Genomic DNA, 23,033 nt, shown 5'->3' on the forward strand with positions numbered 1-23,033 from the left:
CTGGAAGTTTATACCACTGGACCCTTCATCAATTTCCTCCACAACCTCGCCTCTGGCAACCACCAATCTGTTCTCTATGACTTGATTTTGTTTTGTTTTTTAGATTCCACATGTGAGGGAGATCATACAGTATTTCTCTTTCTCTGTCTGACTTATTTCACTCAGCACAATATTCTCAAGGTCCATCCATGTTGTTGCAAATGGCAAGACTTCCTTCTTTTTATGGTTGAGTAATATTCCATTGTATACACACACATTTTCTTTATCCATTCACCCCGTTGGTGGACACTTTAGTTATTTTCAAGTCTTGGTTGTTGTAAATACTGTGATACTCACTACCGTGAGTGTGAGGCTTGCTGGCCGCTAGAGCCAAGTGATCTAGAGGTATACCCTGGGTAGCAACTGCAAACCTCGGGGCATCATACGAGCATTCAAGCTCCTTTCTAGGAGATACCAGAAAGCAGAAGCGAGGTAGAGGGACAGCCCAAAGATGGTACCCATCAGCTCCATCTTTGGAGAATACCTTACTAGGCTCCCAGATCCACGTTAAATTAGATGCCTGCCCTTCAGGGCTTTAAGATAAGCAAATGAGCCTCTTTCACAGAAATCTGAACCCATTTCAGTCTGCTGCTTCTGTGCTGAGTTCCAGGGTGGGTCAGTCTACTCGCGCGACTGCTTTAAGAACGGTTTCTCAGTTTGCTATAGCCTTGTGGGTCTCATGGGTGCAAGCTCTGATGGCTTTCAAAGCTGGATGTTTTGGGGTCTTGTCTCTTAGATGTACATCTTGGAAGTTGGGGTGCCAGAAGTGGGGCTCAAACCCTTTGCTCCTCAGGGAGAAGCCTGGGGTTTTGAGTACCCTCCCAATCCCAGGTCGCTGTACCAGGGGTGGGGTTTATGGCAAGACTGATTCTTACTTCAACATAGGTTTTTTTCCTTACTCACCTAATGTGTAGGAGTCACTCAGCTAGTTGCAGGGTTTTTTCCACAGGAAAATTTTCCATATGGAGCTATAGATTCAGTGTGTATTTCATAGAAGAGATGAGTTCAAGATCCTCCTATGCCACCATCTTGAATGGAAACCCCAGACCTTCTCTATGTATGTGTGTACACACACATATGTGTACACACACACACACACACACACACACACACACAAATATTCATGCTCTTCTAAACTATTTCCCAGCTAGGGGCACCTGGGTGGCTCAGTGGGTTAAGCCTCTGCCTTCGGCTCAGGTCATATCTCAGGATCCTGAGATCAAGCCTCACATCAGACTCTCTGCTCAGCCGGGAGCCTACTTTCCCCCCTCTCTCTGCCTGTCTCTCTGCCTCCTTGTTACCTCTCTCTCTCTCTGTCAAATAAATAAATAAAATCTAAAAAAAGAATAAAAAAATAAAAAATAAAAACCCATTCTATTAAAAAAAATTTCCCATCAAAAAATATAACTTGAATGTCTTTACGTAAAACACATACATTTCTATTAATATTTTATGTGCATGCTGAGTGTCCCATTGAACAGATGTTCCAAATCTTTCATAACCTATTTCCAAGTATTGGTCTCACAGGATTAGCTATCCTGTGTTTCCCCTTTACAATACTGTGATACCCCGGTAGGCTTATATGCTTAGAGGCAATAAATTACTATCTACTTCCCCTGTGACTCTGCTACTCCATGACCTGTTTAGTCAGCAAGAATCAAATGTGATGATTCCCAAACTAGTTAAGGACACCTACACTTACTTCGTAATTATATAGCTTCATTAAACACTATGTAAACCAACAAAATATGACTGCAAAAAAAATCACTGTTCTTTTGAAAACTAACACAGCTACTTTGGAAAGATTTGATACAAAGAAATCAATAAGACAATTTTTGCTAAGTTAGGTATGGGTGAGATGACCAAGTACCAGGCAGGGAGGGAGTGATCACAGGATTCTCACTCAATTCAGTAAAAGAAACTGAAACTGAATGCAAAAAAAGACAACATAGAAAGCTTTTTTAAAAAAGATTCTTTTTATTTATTTGAGACACAGACAGACAGTATGAGCATGGAAAGGGGCAATGGGAGGTGATTCCCTGCTGAACAGGGAGCCCAATGTGGGACTCCATCCCAGGACCCCGAGGTCATGACCTGAACCAAAGGTAGATGCCTAACCTATTGAGCGACCCAAGTGCTGTGATAACTCAGAAATCTAATCTGCAGGCCAGTTTCCAGAGAAAAGACCTGGCACTGTTTCAATGGAGAATAAATGTACATACATTTTTTCCAAATAAAATGCTAAAAACTGTATGTACCATTCCCTAAGAGTACTTGTTTAAACTGACTTTTTAAGTTAATCATCCAAAGACTGACCCTGCTAGTGTCGGAGAGAAGGACTTCATACCAAACCGTAATTTCACATTCATCTACAGAAAGCCACCTGCTCCTTACACTGGTGACCAAATTAGCCTGGACCTTTCTCTCCTGAGACCATCTCAGACCTTACATCATAGTTATGTAGTACATCACGGGAGGGGGTCTCGGTTCATAATCCTGGCGATCCTACTCACCAACTGTATACCTTTAGGTCGATCACTTTCCCTGCCTCAGTTACACATTGTTGAAGTTCTTGAACTTCATGATGGCATTCTAAATTGTATAACTGGGGTGCCTATGTGGCTCAGTTGGTTAAGCATCTGCCTTTGGCTCAGGTCATGATCCCAGTCTCTTGGGTTTGAGTTCCACATCAGGCGCTCTGCTGAGCAAGGAGACTGCTTCTCCCTCTGTCCCTTCCTCCTGCTCCCGCACTCTCTCACTCTCAAATAAAATCTTAAGTAAATAAATAAATAAATCATATAACTTAGCCTCAGTGAACAAATGCTATTAGGTAATATTAGTACTCAACTTACCATTTATGCATTTGTTCTCAGATAAACAAAAGTTGCATAACACATGACTAAATAACTTGGAACATCTGTGAATACTGGGTTAGGCAGCGTTTGCTGTGAAAAGCAAACCCAAACTCACAGTGCCATAATAGAGACCCATTTCACTTAACCAAGAATGGTTTTACTACTTTAGGAATGGTTTTACTTTATAGTGTAGATTTCCCAAGTATTCAAAAAGAAAGTATTTACAACCCATACATTTATGGTCAACTGATTTTTCACAAGGATGCCAAGACCATTTAATGGGGGGAAAAACAGTCTTTTCGAGTGCCTACTACTGGGACAAGTGAATATCTACATGCAAAAGAATGAACTTGGAACAGCAACGTCACACATACACAAAAATATAACTCAAAATGGATCAAAGATTTAAATGTAAGAGTAAAAACTGTAACACTCAGAGAAAATAGGTGAAAATCTGTATGACTTTGGATCGGGAAAGCTTTCTTAGACATGATACACAAAGCAATAAGAAATATTAAATAAACTGAACTTGATCAAAATAAAAACTTTCGTGTGTCAAAGGACACTACGGAGAACGTGAAAAGACAACCCACAGAATGGGAGAGAGTATCTGCAAATCATTTGTCTGACAAGGACCTAATAACCAGAATATGCAAAGATACTCTTAGAACTCAACAACAAAAAGACAAATAACCTAATTTAAAAACAAGCCAAAGAATTTTGAATAGACATTTCTCCAAAGGTGATACACAGACGGTCAAGAGCACATGTCGGGATGTTCGACATCCTTAGTGATTGGGGAATTGCGAATCAAAAGCACATGCAGATGCCACGTCACACCCACTAGGACAACTATGGTAAAAGAAGAAAAAGAAAAAGAAAAAAAAAAGAAGAAAAGTGCTGGCAAGAAGGCGGAGAAGCTGGAACCCTCCTGTATTGTCGGTGAGAATGTAAAACAGTGTGGCTAAGGCAGCAAACAGCTCAGTAGCTCCTCAAGAAGTTACACACATAAAATTACCCAGCAGTTCTACGTCTAGGGGTATGACACCGACAGAACTGACAACAGATGTTCCTGCCACAACCTGTACATGAATGTGCACAGCAGCGCTGCTCGTAACAGCCAAAAGAGCATATACCCAACGTCCATCAACTGATGAATGGATACATAAAATGTGGAAGAGCCTCTTACACAACCATAAAAAGGAATAAACTGTTACATGCTACAACACGAGTGAAGTCTGAAAACATTCTACTCTCAGGTTAAAGGAAGCCAGACAGAAAAGGTCACATGTTATACAATTCCACTGATATGAGATGTTCCATAAAAGGCAAATCCATAAAAACAGAAAGTAGATTCATGATTACCAGGGAATAAGGGGAGGGGAGAATTGGAACTCTAATAAACTAAGAGGTTTATTTTTCGGATGATGGAAGCATTCTGGAATTAGACAGAAGTGACTTATGTACCATATACACAGTAAATATACTAAAACCCAGAGAAGAGTACACTTTAAAATGGCCACTATTATGCTTTGTGAATTATATTTTGATGAAAAATGAAACAACTTAAATATCAACAAGTTAAATGCTAGGATACATTAAAAAAAATCCAAAGTAACACTAATCACAGGAACAATGGTGTAGCCACATGAATTTCAGACAAAGCAGATTTCAGAGAAGGAAAATTATCAGGCATAAAGAGCAGCATTACATAATGATAAAGAAATCGACTGACCAAGAAGACACAATTATCCTTAACGTATGTGTGCCTGATCAACACAGGTGAGACACAACCTAACAGAACTGCAGGGAGAAATAAACAATTGCATTATCACAGCTGGTGACTTCAACACTTCTCCATCATTAATGGGCCGATCCAGCAGCAGGGCAACAAGTATCTGACAAATGTGGACATTCAGTCCAGACATGGCACACTTAACACCACCATCAATTACCGTACAACAGATGTACACAGACAATTTCGCCCCATAATAGTGCAACACACATTCTTCTTAAGCTCATATGGAACACTCATCAAGACAGAATAATTCTGGGCCACAAAACACAACAAATTTTTAAAAATAAAAATTATACCAAGTATGTTCTCAGACCGCAATGGAATCAAAAATCAGTAACAGAAGATAGCTGAAGAAGTCCAAAATACATGGAGATTAAATGACACACTTCTAAATGACAGGAGACCAGTCTCAACAAAATACAATGTAGCAAAATGTGTGGAATGCTGCTTAAAGGGAAAATACAGTACTGAATGCAAATATTAGAAAAAAAAAGATTAAAGTCAATTATCTAAGCTTCCATTTTAGGCAACAACAACAAAATCAAATCTAAAGTAAGGAGGGGCTCCCGGGTGGTTCAGTTGGTTAATCATCTGCCTTTGGCTCAGGACATGGTCCTAGGGTCCTGGGACAGAGCCCTGCATCAGAGCTTCCTGCTCAGGAAGGCTGCTTCTCCGTCTCCCATTCCTCCTGCCTGTATTCCCTCTCACTAATTCTCTCTGTGTCAAATAAAATCATTAAAAAAAAAAAACCCTAAAGGAAGTAGAAAAAAATAAAAATTAGAGCAGAAATCAATGTAATTAAAACCAGGAATTTTTTTTTTAAATCAATAAACCCCAAGTCTGTTTCTTTGAAAACATCAATAAAACAGATACACCCTTAGCCAGGCAAACAAAGAAAAAAAGGTAGAAGACATAAATTACTAATATCAGATGAAAGAAGGGAGGGCTACTGCTAACAATCCCAATCACTGTAAATTTAACCAAACATTTATGGAATACTACACAATTCTCTAAAATCTCTTCCAGAAAGTAAAACTAGAAGGAATACTTCCTAAATCATTCTAGGAGATCATTATTACCCTGACACCAAAACCAATACTACAAGAAAAGAAACTACAAACTAGTATCTCTCATGAACACAGACACAAAAATCTTCAACAAAAATTAGCAAATAAAAGCAAACACTATATTAAAAAATTATACACCAGGATCATGTAGGATTTATTCCAGGTATGCAACATTAGAAAATCAATGTGATCCATCATATCAACAGAAAAAAAATCACATGATCATATCAATGAAGGGAGGAAAAAACCATTTAACAAAATCCACACCTCTTCATTATTAACCCTCAGAAATCTAGGAATAGGAGGACTTCCTCAACTTGATAAAGAATGTCTCCAAAAATCCACAGCTAACATGATATTAATACTGAGAAAATAGAAGACAGGGAATAAAGGCAAGGATGTCCCTCCTACTACTACTATTCAATACTATACTGGAAGGCCAAACTAATGAAATAAGGTAAGAAAAGGAAACAAAAGGTATACAGCCTGGGAAAGAATAAAACTTTGTTCACAGATGACATGACTGTCTAAAGAAAATACAAAGACTTCACACCCCACACCCTCCTGAAACTAGTCAAGTGATTATAGCAAGTCTGCACAATACACAGTTAAAATACAGAAGTCAATTGCTTTCCAATGATGTATCAGACAAAGGGCCAGTATTCAAAATTTATAAAGAATTTATCAAACTCAACATCCAAAAAACAAAAAAATCCAGTCAAGAAATAGACAGAAGACATGAACAGACCAAAGAAGACATCCAAATGGCCAACAGACACATGAAAAAGGGCTCCACATCACTCAGCATCAGGGAAATACAAATCAAAACCACAATGAGACACCACCTTACATCAGTCAAAATGGCTAAAATTAACAAGTCAGGAAACAACAGATGTTGGCGAGGATGTGGAGAAAGGGGAATCCTCCTACACTGTTGGTGGGAATGCAACTCTAGAAAACAGTATGGAGGCTCCTCAAAAAGTTAAAAATGTAACAACCCAATGACTTAGCAATTGCCCTATTAGATGTTTATCCAAAGTACACAAAGTGATTTGAAGGGGCAAAAGCACCCCAATGTTTATAGTCAAACTATTGAAAGAGCCCAGATGTCCATCAACAGATGAATGGATAAAGATGTGGTATACATACACACACACACACACACACACACACACATTACTCAGCCATCAAAAAGAATAAAATCTTGCCATTTGCAAGGACATGGATGGAACTAGAGGAAGACAAATACCATATAGTTTCAGTCACATGTGGAACTTAAGAAACAACAGATGAATATAGGAGAAGGGAAGGAAAAATAGAAACAGACAGGGATGCAAATCACAAGAGACTTAACATTTACATTAGCATACCAAAAAATATTAATACTTAGGTGCAAATCTAACGAAATATGCACAAGATCTATATGAGAAAAAGTACAAAATTCTGATGAAAGATAACAAGCAAGGTAAGATGTGAAGTGGAAAGAAAGTCCATAATCTTGGGTAAGAACACTCAATACTGTTAAGAGGTCAGTTCTTCCCAAACTGATCGACAGACTCAATGCTATCCCAATCAAAATGCCAGGAAGTTATTCTGTGGATACCACCATGTTGACTCTAAAATTTGGATGGAAAACTGGAAAACCAAGAGTCCCAGAGTAGTCAACAAAATATTAAAGAGTGGGGAAAAAAAGGAAATTGAGGATTGCCACCACCCAATCTCAAGACTTACTATTAAAGCTATAGTGATTAAGACAGAAGGTGCCTGGCAAAAGAGACAGGTGCTTGTAACAGAGTGGAGAGCCCAGAAAAACATCCACACACACAGGCAAAGGCAACTCAATGGCAAGGACAGTCTTCAACAAATGGAACCGAACAATGGGACATTGATAAGAAAAAACAAACAAATGAAAAGAATAAAAACAAACTTTTCACACCTTTCACAAAACCTAAATGTAAAATGCAAAACTTCTTAAAGATGACATAAGAAAAAATGTAGGGATCCTTGGATTTGGCAATGACTTTTCAGATATAAAACCAAAAGCATGATCTACGAAAGAAAAAAATTGATGAGAGAGACTTTGTTAAAATTAAACTTCTCTGTAAAAGACACTGTTAAGAGAATGAAAAGATGGGACGCCTGGGTGGCTCAGTTGGTTAAGCAGCTGCCTTCGGCTCAGGTCATGATCCCAGCGTCCTGGGATCGAGTCCCACATCGGGATCCTTGCTCCACAGGGAGCCTGCTTCACCCTCTGACTCTGCCTTCCACTCTGTCTGCCTGTGCTCACTCTCGCTCGCTCTTTCTCTGACAAATAAATAAATAAAATCTTAAAAAAAAAAAAAGAGAGAGAATGAAAAAACCAGTCAAAGAGTAGAAAAAATATCTTCAAAACACATCCATGGTAAAGGACTTAAAATAAGAAATATAATATAAAGATATCTTAGTAGCAACAAGAAATCAAACCTAATTTAAAAATGTGAAAAGAGCGGTGGCTGGGAAACCTAGTCAGTTAAGCATCTGCCTTTAGCTCAGGTCCTGGGACTGAACCCCACACTGGGCCCCCGGCTCAGCGAGGAGCCTGCTTTTTTCCCTCTCCCGCTGCCTGCTGCTACCTCTCCGTATGCTTGTGCTGTTAATAAATAAATAGAATCTTTAAAAAAGAAAAAAAAAAGGATCTGAAAGGATGCTCAACTTTGTATGTCATTAAGAAATTGCAAATTTAAACAAGGTACTATTACATATCACGTAGAATATAAAAAATCCAAAGCACTAGTAATACCAAATGGTAGCAAGGAAGTGGGACAACCGAACTCTCATTCACTGTTTGGTCAGAATGCAAAATGGGAGACACTGTGTGAGACAGCTTGGCAGTTTCTCACAGAACTAAACACATTCTCACTATAAGATCAGTAATTGTGCTCCTTTGTATTTACCCAAAAGAGCTTAAAACTAGTGTCCACACAAAAACCTGCACACGGATGTTTACAGCAGCTTTATTCTCTGAAGTGCCAAAACTTGGAAGCAATCCAATCTCCTTCAGTAGGTGAACAGGTACACTGTGCCACACCCACACAACGGATTATTCGACAATTAAAAGATGAATTATTAAGCCACAAGACTTTGAAGAACCTTAAATGCATATTGCTAAGTGAAAGACCAGTCTCAAAGGCTAAATACTATATGATTCCAACTCTATGGCATTCTGGAAAAGGTAAAAATTAACCAACATTTTTATTTTTATTTATTTTTTAGGTCATTTCTATACCCAATGTGGTGGCTAGAACTCACAACCCCGAGATCAAGAGTCAGATGCCCTAGCAACTAAGCCAGCCAGGTGCCTCTGAAAAGGTAAAACTCTAGACAGTAAAAAGATCCCGGGCTGAGGGGTGAGCGAGGAGGGTGCAGACAGAGGAGAAGAAACAAATAGATGAGGTACAGGGGTTTTCAAGGCAATGAAACTAGGCTGTAAGATACCAGCAGTAGGTAAATAACATTATACATTTGTCGAAACCCACAGAAGTATAGAAAGAGGAGTGAACCCTAATGTAAACCATGGATTATTAATTAATACTGTATCAATGCTGGTTCATCAGTTGTAACACATGTACCACAACAATGTAATACATTAATAATAGGAGATAGTGAAGTTAGAAGAAAAATATCTTCTCTTTGTACTCAGGGGTATTTCCTATCTAAAACCAGTTAAAGTACAAATCCCCCAAAAGGCCAGAAGTTGGGAGATTACAAGAGGTGTTGGAACACAGGAAAATAAATGAGCAAACCAGACAAGCTGCAGGTAATGAAGAACCATTAACCATGAGAGAAGCAGTGACATCACTCAAAATTAAAACCAAGTAGAGTTTAAAACTTTAGCTACTTTACTAACTAGCTGCAATTAGGGATGGCAAACAAAGACTAATTCAAAGTAACCTGGGAATTAATCATTTAAAACTTACCAATAATCTGAAATTAGTAGCTTTAATGCTATGAAAATTACATGGAATTTGGAAAGATTGAAGTTCTCTAAGCTGCCAAGAAGTAAAACACTCCTTCCCAGATACATGGACTTATAAAATCACTATATACTATCTCCACGAGAAGCAGAATCCCCCAGAACCATCACTCTGTAATGATGAGAAGTACTAAGAGGGCATATGAAATTTATGAGCTCTGCCCTGAAACATGTCCCATTTCATTGAGACAAAAAACGAAAATAGTTAAGCACTAATCTGCACACTACATAGGGGTTGAAAGACATAGAAAGTTTGTCTGAGCTCACGTATGTGTGTGTTTCCAACCATTCTTGAAAACAATGGACAACAGAGATGAATAAATGTCCCTGTATATCCCATAAATATTCCTCAAATATTTATCATGCAACTCCAGCTCTGCTCTAAGACCTGGGGACACAGTCATGAAAAGAAAAGACAAGGTCTCTGCTTTTAAGGAGCAGATATTCTAATGCAGAAATGAGAAAATAAATATGTAAACAAACATTATATTAATGAACAGTGATCAAATAGTGATTAATGAATAGTGATCACAGCTAAAAAGAAAACAGGACACAGTAAAGGTTGAGTGACAAATGGGATGTATTTTAACTTGGATGAACCAGGAAATATAGAACAATGAGTTGAATCCAAATGACACAAAGGAGCTAGCCACAGGAAGTGTGGGAAGAGTGTTCCCGCCCAAGGTATCAGCATGTATACAAAAATGTCCTTGGAGCTCTTCCCTCCAGCCCCTGCTCTCAAATCTCTGACCCAGCTAGGTGGGGACATAATCTAGGACTTGTGTCTCCCAAAACTCATTCTAAATCTTTGTTCGGTGACTAAATTATTCAAGCTTGAGAAATTAAAAACATATGCTAACAAGATCTTCCCACCATCTACAGAGAGATCATCTTAAAAGCATCATGAAATAGTAACACTGAAATTCTAAAAAACTTCTGTTCTAACATTTTCATCAATTTTATATCAAACTCCTTTGTTGAATTTATATACCCATTTGACATATTTATGAAGAGCCAAAAAAAAAAAAAACCCTACATTCCGTAAATGTATTTATCCATCTAACAAATATTTGAGTACCTAATTACGCTCTGTTCCAGCTGATTTCTTCTCTTTATCTCTTTTTTCCCCTCAATTTAACACCAATCATAATCTATGTAGGCTTTTAGTTCGCTTTTCAAAATTAATTTCTTGAGCTATTTAAAGGAATTATCCAGTGCTAGAGTTCTCAACACTGGTCACACATTAGAATCACTTAAGGAACTTTTTTTTTAAGATTTTATTTATTTACTTGACACACAGAGAGAGATCACAAGTAGGCAGAGAGGGAGGGAATCATGCTCCATGCTGAGCAGAGTGTCCCATGCAGGGCTCGATCCCAGGACCCTGAGACCATGACCTGAGCTGAAGGCAGAAGCTTAACCCTCTGAGCCACTAAGGCACCCCCTCACCTGAGGAACTTAAAAACAAAAAGCCCAAAGGGCACCTGGCTCATTCAGTCACTGGAGCGTGCAGGTCTTGATCTCAGGGTTTTGAGTTCAAGTCCCATGTTGGGTATACAGATTACTTAAAAAAAAAAAAAAAAAAGAAAGAAAGAGCCCAAACCCCAGTTTGTGATTAATTTGTTTAAATGTTTCAAGAAATTTGATGCTAAATGTTGTAAGACTAGTTAAATAACAAAAAGATATATTTACATAATACTTCTTGCTCTCAAATTTTGAACAAAGAACTTACTAATAATCAATAACTTAGTAGGCCAACATTTTATTTAAATAAGTTTTATGGTACTACAAAGAGTGAATTAGAAAATCAAAAGCAAGGAGAAATGGGCATGATGTGAACATGGGGAAGCAAGAGAAAGCAAGAAAGTATGTGACCAGGAAGCGAATGCTTAGCTCTGAGATCCTTCTCCGAGAGAAGGACAGATTAAAACCTAAAAAGAAAGAAAAGAAGGATCCCATGCACTCAAGGAAAGAGAAGTCCCCCAACATCCCTCCTGCTTTTTCCAATATAAACACACAGCTGGGCCGACTTACCACATCCTGGTTGGTACCGACTTTATCAACTTTTCTATTTAGGCCAAACTTGACCGGTCAATGATGGACGGGCTGTGTGCCAAGTGTACCAGTTGTACAACTGACCGTGTAATGGCTGAAACTGAGAAACCGGGGGGAAAGTATCAAGAGGCTCTAAGGATTGCAAAAGAGCCAAGATTCAAATGATTACCACATACACAAAAGACAAACTATACATATGACTGCTCAGTATGGAAGTAATTCAGTGTTACACTGTGGCATCAGCTGACCCAGACCCAGAAGATTGCTGGAGTTCCCATCATGGACATCTCTAAACATATAGACGACACTGAGCAAATGCCAGATGATGATGGAGCCCCTCACTCCTATGTCTTAATAGAGTTCCTCAGCTCTCCTTTACCAACTTTTCCTGTTGCCAGTTCATACAAGCAATTCTCCTTACCCAGTTCCTCTGTTCTGAGCTATGGCTAAAGACACTCACATTTTTTATGTTTTGAAACTGATTATCTTGTACCATTTTACTTTTTGTTGCATCTTTTTATAAATCAGATGACTGCTCACAAGACAAAAAAAAAAAAAAAAAAGGAATGGAAAGGAAAGATCAAAAGGGAGGACAACAACAACAAAAAAAGTTCTTTTTTGCCGGGAACCCTTCTTACAAGTGCCAATCAGATAAACTTTATCTGATGTTACATCGTCACAACTCCTCTATCATCAGGGAAAGTAGTTCACATAAGAAAATTTCTCTATAAAATGAGTTCCAGGCTTACATTCCATATTTGGCTAATTAGAATTTCATTACGATGTCTGTCTCAAACTGATGCGGAAGAGAATGGAATCTTGTCATCAAGACATGACATCGAACTAAGAACCCACAGGGTAAGCACTCAGCTCCTTGATACGAAGACGTCTCCTGGGGATGGGCGGCCCTGGGCAACAGTGGCTGACCTGCGGGCCTGCAGCTATCTGCTGTCTGTCACTCTTCCCTCTTCCTCCTCTCTCAGCTGCTATCTCCAGCCGCTGTCAACAAAGTCCACCTCAAACTGCCATCACTTCCCTCTGGTCCCATTTACCGTAGCTAAGCTCCAGGCCAGGCATCCAGATCACCAGCCCTGTGGGAACTTCTTCTAAGGTAAGAGGTGGCCCTATTGGTGAAATGCAGGTGCTAAGGCATGCGGACCTTGTGCCATCTTCTGCGCTATTCTTAATGTTCTGATTGTCCCACTTCCCTCAGTTCCCACCTGTGGCCTCTGGAAAGGAACATATTACAGTAGGATTTCCAAGGACTGATGCGTGGGGGTCAGGAGATCTGGCCTGTGATTGGCTCCAACTAGCTGTGTGGATTTAAAGGAAGTCATCACACCTCAGGCCTCAGTTTCCTTATCTGCAAGCCAGGATGGACTAGAGAGAGTCTTTTCAGAGGAGCTGGCAAAGATCACATAGATAAGCACCACCTCATTATACTAACAAGCAAACAGAAGGCCGGAGGCCAGTGATTTGCCCCAAGTCAGACATAAGCAAGCAGAGAGCAGAGCCGAGGATGGGACCCACATCTGCAGGACACAGCTAATTAGCCAGCACAGTACAAACAGATCTGAGCAGCTGCTCATTCTTCCCCTTTTCCGTTTTGTCCATCAGAATGCATGCTCCCTGCAAACAGGGACACACAGGACCTGCTTCCTGTCTCAAAATTCCCAGTTCACCCAATTAGAACAGGGAGGAGCCTCAAGGACTTACCCCCCCACCCCCACACACGGTTCTTTTACCTATGGAACATGAGGGTACATACATTCACCGTCCAGAGGGCTCCTACCTTCACTTCTCATGGAAAAGGTCATCATGTGCCTACCCAGGGTGCCAACGGAGCCACAGGTTCCAGAGAGGAACTGACACAGAGAAGTTCGAAGGAGGCGGATGGCTCAGTGCAGAAACAAACTGTCTACCAAGGAAAACTACCCCATGGGGGACTGATTCTCTTTGAAATATGTTCGAGTGCGTGGGAAAATGGTTTTTCAAGAGCTGGTGGACTGACCAGTCACCTGGTACATACAAGATCACATCCGCATTCTGACAAGAGTGGCTTTCCTGCAGTGTAGACCAGGGGCCAGGAAGACAAGGAAGGCGCATGGAGACTGGGTGAGAAGCTTCTACGGTGTGACGGCAAGGGCGCACTGCAAAGGTCCGAGAAGAGATGGAAAGAAGTATATGGGCTCAAGAGGTTTAGGAAGCGAAATCCACGGGACTTGATGTGACAGACTAGATTTTGGAAAGGTGACAGAGTAGGAGTTGACTTCTGGTTTCCCGACTCCAGGCTAAACGGATGAAGTGTTTACCGAGAGAGGCAATAGAATAAGAAAGGTGGTTTTCAGTGGAGGAGGTGCTCATGAATTCCGTCTTGAATCTGATGAGTCTGAGGGGCCACAGACACATCCGAGAAGAAAGGTCAGCAAGTCCGATACACAGAACTGGTGCTCAGGAGGCGTGTGAGCCAGAGACAGGAATCTGCCTTACCTGCTGATAGGCGGTCATGAAGCTGCACAAAAGGTCATCTAGGGAAAGAAAGGAACACGGGGCTGAGCCCATAGTCAGCATTCAGTGGCTACCAGGAGCATGACTTTGCACAGGAGACACATCAGAGAGGTAGAAGAAAGACAGGAAGCAATGCAGAGCATTTGGTCTACTGCGATGTCGAGTAAGGAGACAGAGAAAGGTCAGGTGCGCTGACTTAGAAACAGTTTTGGTAAGAACTCTTTAGTGGAACGACAGGGCCTGAAGGGTGGAAGGTGGGAAAGTCAAGTCAACCCCTGAGCACTGGCTGTGATGTGCGACAGTGACAGGGCAATACCTAGAGGTGGGGCAGTCAAGTGGGAGAGGATCAAACAGGAGCACGTGATGGGAAGGAGTGCAGGCGAGAGGATCCTCGCAGGCTCCTGGAAGGGCGGGAGGGCATGGACTCCGAGCCAGAGTGGAGACCGAACCCGAGGAGGAAGGAGAGCCCCTCCCCATACCAGGCGAGGAGGAGAAGGGGACAAATACAAGAATGGGATCATGATCAGCAGGATGGAGGAGGTCCCGTGGGATGGCTGCTAATTTTTCTGTACGAATGGAGATGAAGTCATATGTTGAGATGGAAGAGGAAGGCTACATGTGATGTCAATAGCACACCCATGTAAATGGTCTAATTTATCTGTTATGCCACTTTCTCCCCCTACTACCAATACCTTATGTCCTGCTCATCTATTAGTTGGCTGTTAACCCAAAGGATTTTCGTATTTCTAAGCGGACAAAGTATGATGTTGCCAGTGCCTCTGCCCCAGGTGACCCTTCCCCATCTGCCATTCCTGCACTTTGATCACCTACCTCTTTTGCATACCTTTCCCCTTCTATTTCTTATTAGGTCTCATAAACATGACTTTTTAAGTAGTCTCCTGCCACCAGTCAGCTCGCACTCAACAGATATGACCATGCAATTTCCTGCTGTAAACCTGACTGCAGCTCTACCATGAAGACTGCATCAATATGGACCCCTCAATGTATGCAGTGTCCAAGGTGCAACCCGCAGCCCCACCCCATCTCCCTTTCTACCATCCCAGTCTCATTCCAAAATGTGCCAAACAAGACACCTATGTAGAAATACAACCCCGACAGCAAGCTCTCCACTCATTTCTGCCTCGGAACTGTAACTTAACAAAACATCTCTCTGACGGAAACACAAATTGCAAATAACCTTTATCTCCAGCTCCCACATAGAAGATCAATACCACTTTACACAGAACAGCTATTCCATGTATTTTCCTTCTATGTATGAAGGGGTCATGTTCATTAACACTACAAATTGTACATTACATTCAGAAATTTCAGAGCTTTGAAAGAATATGGAATTGCTGGCATTCTAGCCACTTTCCCAGTTTGCTCTCTCCCTAACTCTAAGTACTACTTTAGAATTGCTATTTTGAGATTTCTATTTTCCGAAGCTGCTTTGACCAAAGGCATTCTGTCAGCTCAGAGTGAGAAAGATGGCGGGGCTAGGAAGTGTGAGAAAATGCTAGTGTTAGGCTCAAAGAAAGCCTGACGAAGTCCAAAGACAGACAAGCTAAAGAGACTTCCGTGCTTTGACATTTTTTAAGTCTGTGTGTGTGCCTTTTCTTCTTCCAATGACCTCTCTCCACATCACGTGCCCTTCGTTAACAAAAGGTTTCTGGATCAGAGAATTCACTCTGTGCTCTCCTTCAGACACTCCATTCACTTTACACCTTTTATTACAGTGGCTTAACATCACCATACAAGAACAAGAGTACAATATACCTTCGTCTAGACATCCCTACATATTAAAAATGATATGGCCACACCGCAGAGGATCCAGACATAAGCACTTTTAAAGCCAGAGTTTGGGAGATGTGATCTGAATGCAAGTATCAAAAAGGAACTAGCTGGTTAACCCAAAAAAGAAAAAAACATATTATGACTTGAAGCCATAAAAAAGTAAGAAATTCAAACTCTTTTCAGAATTTTAGGTACCTACAGAGCCAAAACTTTTTAACACTGAAACCAGCTACTAAATCCCAATCCTTAGAAATTAAACATATACGTTTTGATAGTTTAAGTACAGACCCAGAGGGATACAGAAAACAGATAAAGCTCCTCCTGGCTCTGATTCAAACCTTGGGACATTTTCAAGGCTATGTCTGATGAACCTTTCCTGTCAGTAAAGTCTTTTCAGTTTAAATTTCTATTCTGTAAGTTTATGTCCTACAGTTATCTGCTGCCAGCTTCAGGCTGACCTCACCAAGAGAAGTAGGGCAACTTTAGAAAAGGAGCTTGGTATGCTTTGTAGTACTGGACCAGAACCAGTAAGGACAGTGCAGTCTTTCAGATTTCCCATTCCGGGAGCTTAAGACGAAAGTCAGGCATAAACGTTAGGTTAAGTGCCTTTTTGACCCGATTCCTGGTAAGTACGTGCGTTCAGAGATGTGTTCAACGCACAATCGCTGAGCTTCTAGGCACAAGGCACTGGGAGGCTTCTGTCAGGCCGGGGGAGCGGCGGTCTGACTGTGCCGCACGGTACCAGAGGCGGGTCCTACGGATCCGGGGCTTTTACGTTTAGCTCAAAACCACTTGCCCTGAACTTTCAGGCCTTTTCATTCAATGTGCACGATTTCACAGGAGTGCTTTCTGCAAGCTGCACCTAGCCCTCCCGAGGCCAAAAGACTCACTGCGAAGTGCAGTGAGGTCCCCGCGAGGACCCGTCCGGGGCGGGGATGGCCCAGGAAGCCCGCAGGAGAAGCCCGAGGAGAGGCCCCGGAGGGCCAAGGAGGGCAGGCCACCCAGGGCCCGGCTCCGGGGAGCAGAGCCCAGGCATGCACCTTCATGAACTCGTCCTTTTCGAAGCAGAGCGTGTCCGGCCCCTTGGGCAGGTTCATCCTACTTCTCTCCATCCCGACGGCCGCCGCCTCTCAGCACCGACCCTCGAGCGAGGAGGAAGGTAGGAGGCTGCGCTCCCCGACGCTACCGGTGAAGCCACAGCGTTTCCACCATACAGAAGGCACTGCTTCCTCCAACATGGCAGCGTCCGCCCCGCGGCCAATGAAAGAGGATGCCGCAGGCCCGCCTCCGCCTGCCTCCGCCAAGAGAGGGGTGCGGACCGCTGCCACCGAGCTAGCAGGTGATGCTGCCCCCATGCGGCGAAGGGCGACACTACAACCTCGCGTAAGTTTCTGCGGAGCAGCCCCGCCGCTGGTGATGCGGGGTGATCCGGAGAGGGGAGGGCGGGGAGGGTCAGGGGCGCTCCCTCCCCACCTCGCCGTTTCCCTCGGAAAATCGGCCTGTGAGCCTCTTCCAGGACCTTCTCCCGAGATTGTCCCGCGGGAAGCATAGCCGTGGCGGGATGCTGGCCCTTTACTTCTGCGGCCGGTTGTCCAGAGTGTGGGGCGCATCTCGGTGTCAGGCCTCCGGTCCCCGTGCGCCGCCGCTGCAGCCGCCTGGGCGCGGAGGCCTCTGTGGGAACCCAGCTTCCGCCCTTAGCCCCGGCACCCACCTGCGAGCATGGCTTCTCCCCCGCCGAGCTTGGCTCCAGCGATCAGTAGGGAGGAAGGTGGTCAGCTGGCAGCTTCGGGTCGGCTGGACAGCTCCCAGCTCCACTTCAGCTCAGCTGCGGGGAGGCCTCAAGTTTGGGTTCTCAGAGCTCTTAAAGAATCACCTGGCTACCAGCCGACAAAACGCAGCCGACAAGTAGATGTGGTTGCATGTTTATGTCCAGTCCGCTCTAGAATGGGCGGAATCGTGTGTTTGTGGCTAGCGTTGGTTGGATCGCCACACCTGCCCCCAATTTCCGAGACCCCCCCTCCTCCTGCCATCCACCCCACATTTATTTTGAGATTTTTCCTTCTTCTTCCCTTGCTCTTTCTCCCACTGTCCTCCCCTTTAGTGGGAATGTCATGGTCAAATGATGATTCATTTCTCTTTTTTTTCTCCGTGAGATCTGACAGCTCAAACCACAGATCTCACGTGCGCCCTTCAGGCTGCAGCTTTGCTGTAATAGCCCAGGCCTGGGCTGCCCCTCCAAATGCTGTGATCTCCCAGAGATAGCACAAACAGTCCTTAGAAAGGGATGGGACAAGCAAGACAACGGCTTACAGTGAGTCTTGCATTCGAGTCACTCCAAACGGGAAACTGGTCACTTTTTTTAAAACGTGAGTACAGGGACGCCTGGGTGGCTCAGTTGGTTAAGCAGCTGCCTTCAGCTCAGGTCATGATCCCAGCGTCCTTGGATCGAGTCCCACAAGGGCTCCTTGCTCGGCAGGGAGCCTGCTTCTCCCTCTGCCTCTGCCTGCCATTCTGTCTGCCTGTGCTCGCTCTCCCCTTCCTCTGATAAATAAATAAAACAAAAATCTTTAAAACCTGAGTACAGAATCTGAAACAATACATTCCCTAGCAGTGGGCCTGGCAAGGCCTTGTTGAGGAAAACGTTCCCAGTCAATATCCAGAGACTATGACAGGTAGGATGAGAGCTGGAATCTTATTTGGAGAATCAGAATAAATTGCCAGGGCAATAACTATGAAAGTGCATTCTATGCCCTGTTGTGGTCATTTGGATATAGGGAATGAAAGCCTCATTATTTGGTCTTTGTTTGTTTACTCTTATTATGAAAATTCTCAACCATACACCAAAATGTGTAGAGTACTTATCACTCTGCTTCCCCAACTGTTTCATAGGCCCTCCTCCTTCTACTGCCCCCAAAGTGCCTGTAATTTTGTTTTTGGGGAGGGGGGAGGTCTGGAATATATTTTAAAGTAAATCCCAAACATCACATCATTCCCTGCCCCCCAAATACCTTGCTTTACACATCAAAGAAGGAGGAGGAAGACGTGGAGGAGGGGAAGACTGAGAAGGAGGAGGGATGAAGAAGAGAGATTTCCGCCCAGGCCCACTATGCCAGAATCAATAGGTCTAATAAGCTATTCCGATTGGCTCTGAGAGGCATGACTTTTAGCCTCTCAGACTTTTAGGGCCACAGTGCTAATAAGCGACAAGGGCAAATTCAGGCAGCGCAAACAGCAAGGCCCACACTCATCACCAAGGCACCGAGAGGGGGGGCAAGGGTGCCAGACCGACGGAACAAAGTTGTCTGGGAACCCCACCTGCCCTAGAAGTCCAGATGAGCGAGTAGTTGAACTGTTTTTTTCCTTCATTGTCATTCCTTTCTGAAATTACTGCCGGCCTTTGGTAAAGACATGAACCTGAGCTTGTGCAGCCTGGGGTACTGATCTTGGGGTTGCTGAAGAGAGTAGGTGCCAACAAAGAATGAAAATCCCTGCTGCCTGTTCTTCCGAGAGTCAGGAGGGAACAGTCAAGAGCCCATACAGTTCACTGCCACTTGGAGCCCTGGCTGTGGCAGTGGTGTGGCCCACCAAAGCCAGGAGCAACAGGCAAGACCCCAGACCCCAAATGCTAATGGAACACCCTGGGGAGGACGAAGGAAAGGCAGAGAGTCAGCGTAAACCTTCCCAAAGGACATTTCCCTCAGTTTCATCTTGGAGCTGACATTCACCTGGTACACACCCCTTCAGCCACACAAAGTTTGGTGACTAGCCTCTGGCCAGAACCTGCTGTGTGTCTCCCTACCCTAAACCCTTCCCAAGATCCCTACCATGGCCTCGCGATGCAGGCACTGGGCGTGTAACACTTGACTCTGCAGGGGTCCCCGGGACAGCTTTTGGTTAGTTAGTTGTCCACGCTGTTAAAGATTTGACTACTGTTACATGTTTGACTCTCGTCTTTGGTGATGGTACCTATTTCATAGGAAATAGAAGCTGGAATCCAGGAAACAGGCTCGAAGATTAAATTAAAAAGTGGATACAAAGCTTCTAATCAGAGCCAGACACAATCGGCGATCAACTATATCCCAGTCTCTCCCCTCTTCTCTGATATGTACTTTCCTTAATGAGGAATGAGACTTTAAGTTGACGTTTTTTTATCTTCAAGTCTCTCTCTCTCTCGATTCCCTAACTTCCCTCTCTTGCCTTCATTTCATCCTAGAACTTGTGCCCACGACTTCTTTTCTAAGTAAATATTAACCCCCTTTGACTCAAAATCTCTGGAAGATTCTCAGTTCCCTATTTTCACTGGCACTGTGACAGGTCCTCATTTCTCCTCCCCACTCCTCTCTATTTATAGTTTTCACATTTTTTTGGCAGGTTGGCTACAGAACACTCAAAAATTGCAAAGAGAAATATTGTGTTCTGGAAATTCATCCGAGCATTTTTTTCCAATATCGTCCTTATGCTCTTCTGATCCTCTCTTGAACTGTTGGTCTAAAGCAGCTGACGCTTCCACCAGCAACCAGAGTCATCCTGTCCACTACTGTGGGAACAGAGGGTTTCCATTTGGAACTGCAGACTGAGCCTAAAGTCTGATGGCCCTTTGGTGCCAGGATAGCAGGTATGGGACGGGTGGGACATGGAGGACAAGCATCATGGTAGAGGTCTCCATTCAACCAGGAAAGCTCACAATGAGCCAACAGGTCCATTTCAACATCTTCTGTATTTTCCTTATAACCTGTTTCATTCCAGAGTGGATTTGAGATCATTTAATTTGATTCTTAAATATTTCCCATTCCAACCAGAAACAGACTCATTCTAGGGGCTCCCAAATTCTGCCTCATCTTCCTAATCAGTTAGTACCCCAAATTGGGTATGATAGTGCCAGAACATTCTTCCATGTGTATTTTATAACAGACTAGTATTTTATTAGTTTTTTTTCAAACTAAAAAGAATGATAAGGGTAACTTTTTTTTTCTTTTAAAGCATAGGCAAAATCACAAAAGACATTGAAATGAATCTAAAAGATTATAGTGTCTTCCAAGGGAAAACAGGTGTTGTCTCATGTACCCTTCTGGGCTGACCAATTCTATGGGATATTCTGTGCCTTTCTTGTCTTTGAGCTATTTTGCAACCCTATAGATTGTACATAATTGATGTGGATGCAGATGATCTTGTCTAGCTATCTGTAAATGAATTTTGTCCACTGGAAATACAGTTGACCCCCTTTCCTTTGGTAGAACGCAGTTTTGCATCCATTTGCATTCTATTTGCATATCTATTTGCATCTATCAATGCAAATTCGTTTAAGTATTACTTGTATTGTATATGTGTCTGCCTTGAGATTCTTGCTTGAAGTGGTGGTAACATCTTAGTGGTTCCTGAGCTAATGAATGAATTAAACAAAATCCCTTCAGGCATTCATCTCATATTTGTAAAATGGTCCTTATTTAATCTTTTCGAGAAAATGATACACTAGCAAACCATGACAAGATTCTGGTAAATGAAAAGTGCAATGAAATCAAATAGGAATGAATTTTAGAATTACCTTCAATGTGGCCCACGCTATGCCAGAGGCAGAGAATGAATGAATCTCAAAGACATGGCTTCTGGCCCCCAGGACTTACAATAATCTGTGTCAACATTGGCATGCCTGGGAAATGCATGTGACTTTCCCATCAGGGTTTCCTCGGGGGTTCAGTTAACCTTTCTCTTCCAAGCTACTTTCTCTTGTAGTGATATCAACTGTGCCCTTGGTTTCAGCTCCCAGCCAACATCTCTCCCACTGATACACGACCATCTGTTTCTTTCCTACCCACCAGGCCCATGTAACTGACTACCTACTCATGCTATTTCACTGATGTCCCACCTGTGCCTCAAAACCCAGCATGTTCAAAACTTGATTCATCATCGTTTGTGAAAGAATGGCTTATCCTCTTTTGCTTTGTTTCTTTAGAAATGATTCTACCAATGCCAGCGGCATGCACCAGAAACCAGGAAGGAATCATACAGCTGAGCCAACCTGCTGTACTTTAAAACACTTGACCACAATTCTCCAGTGGATACTCAACCCTGGCTTCAAACTCCCTTGTCTCTCCGGTGAGTTTGCTTTCCCTCTAATGGATGACCGGTTCACACCTTCAAGACTTGCCTCAACAATCCCTACCCCCACCTCTTCTGAACTATGTCACCTCACTCCCAGCTCCTGTCCTAGGGATGAGGGAGCAGAAGGCAAGCTTAGGACAAAGCAGAAACTGGCACCCTACACCTATATGTGTACCATTCCTCATGTACTCCTGGCTGCCCTAAAGGAAAAACGATGCTTAACTGATAGAGATCCCAGTCCTGCAGGACAGGAGTCTCCCTCCATCTACAAATGTCCTAGCGACTTACAAGGAAGGAAGAAGCTTTCTCATCAATAGCCTGACTTCCAGAGACCCATACCTCAGTTTCCGGAAGCCCTAACATCACCCTCCCCTCCATAAAATTGAGGGAGGCTAAGGGGGAGGGAAGTGTAATAAAACTGAATTTCTTCTAAGCCCAAAGCCCACTGACAAGGATGTGTGATAGGAGGAATGTAACATATCTCCAGGAAACTCCCGACTGTCTTCATGCTTTCCCTCATTAGAGGCCAAAACAGCCTTGACTTGACAATAACCAGGTCTCCCTTATCCCGAAATTCTTCTTTAGCATATGACAGTCCTTCTGGACACCCCCTTTGTCCTCAAATTCCTCAGCTCCCAGTCAACCATGCCTCTGTCTGAGCAGCTCTTTCTGCCCCTGGGTCCTGTCCCTGTGTTTTAATAAAACCACCATTTGCACCTAAGACGTCTCAAGAATCCTTTCTTGGTCATTGGCTCTGGACCTAACCCCACCTAACCTCACCTGTGTTCTAAAACTTCATCACTAGT

The 23,033-nt window shown here is 43.0% G+C and overlaps 1 protein-coding gene and 1 long non-coding RNA gene across 3 annotated transcripts in view; one reads left to right on the forward strand and one right to left on the reverse strand.

Annotated features, from left to right (window-relative positions):
* The window catches only part of LOC131820327 (conserved oligomeric Golgi complex subunit 2-like), a 42,335-nt gene extending 24,970 nt beyond the window's left edge, over positions 1–17,365 (reverse strand). For both annotated transcript variants that reach the window (XM_059155866.1, XM_059155869.1), the window contains exon 1: positions 17,169–17,365. In XM_059155866.1, coding sequence (XP_059011849.1) covers positions 17,169–17,240 — 72 coding nt within the window. In that variant the 5' untranslated portion in view covers positions 17,241–17,365. The remainder of the gene's footprint in view (positions 1–17,168) is intronic.
* A 3,161-nt stretch (positions 17,366–20,526) lies between these two features.
* On the forward strand, positions 20,527–22,391 carry LOC131820330 (uncharacterized). Its single transcript, XR_009349586.1, has 3 exons — positions 20,527–20,743; positions 22,079–22,221; positions 22,325–22,391. It is a non-coding gene; the product is annotated as an uncharacterized LOC131820330 (long non-coding RNA).
* Positions 22,392–23,033: the final 642 nt, after the last annotated feature.

This window comes from Mustela lutreola, chromosome 18 (genome assembly GCF_030435805.1).
Source record: "Mustela lutreola isolate mMusLut2 chromosome 18, mMusLut2.pri, whole genome shotgun sequence".
Taxonomy (NCBI): Eukaryota; Metazoa; Chordata; class Mammalia; order Carnivora; family Mustelidae; genus Mustela; species Mustela lutreola.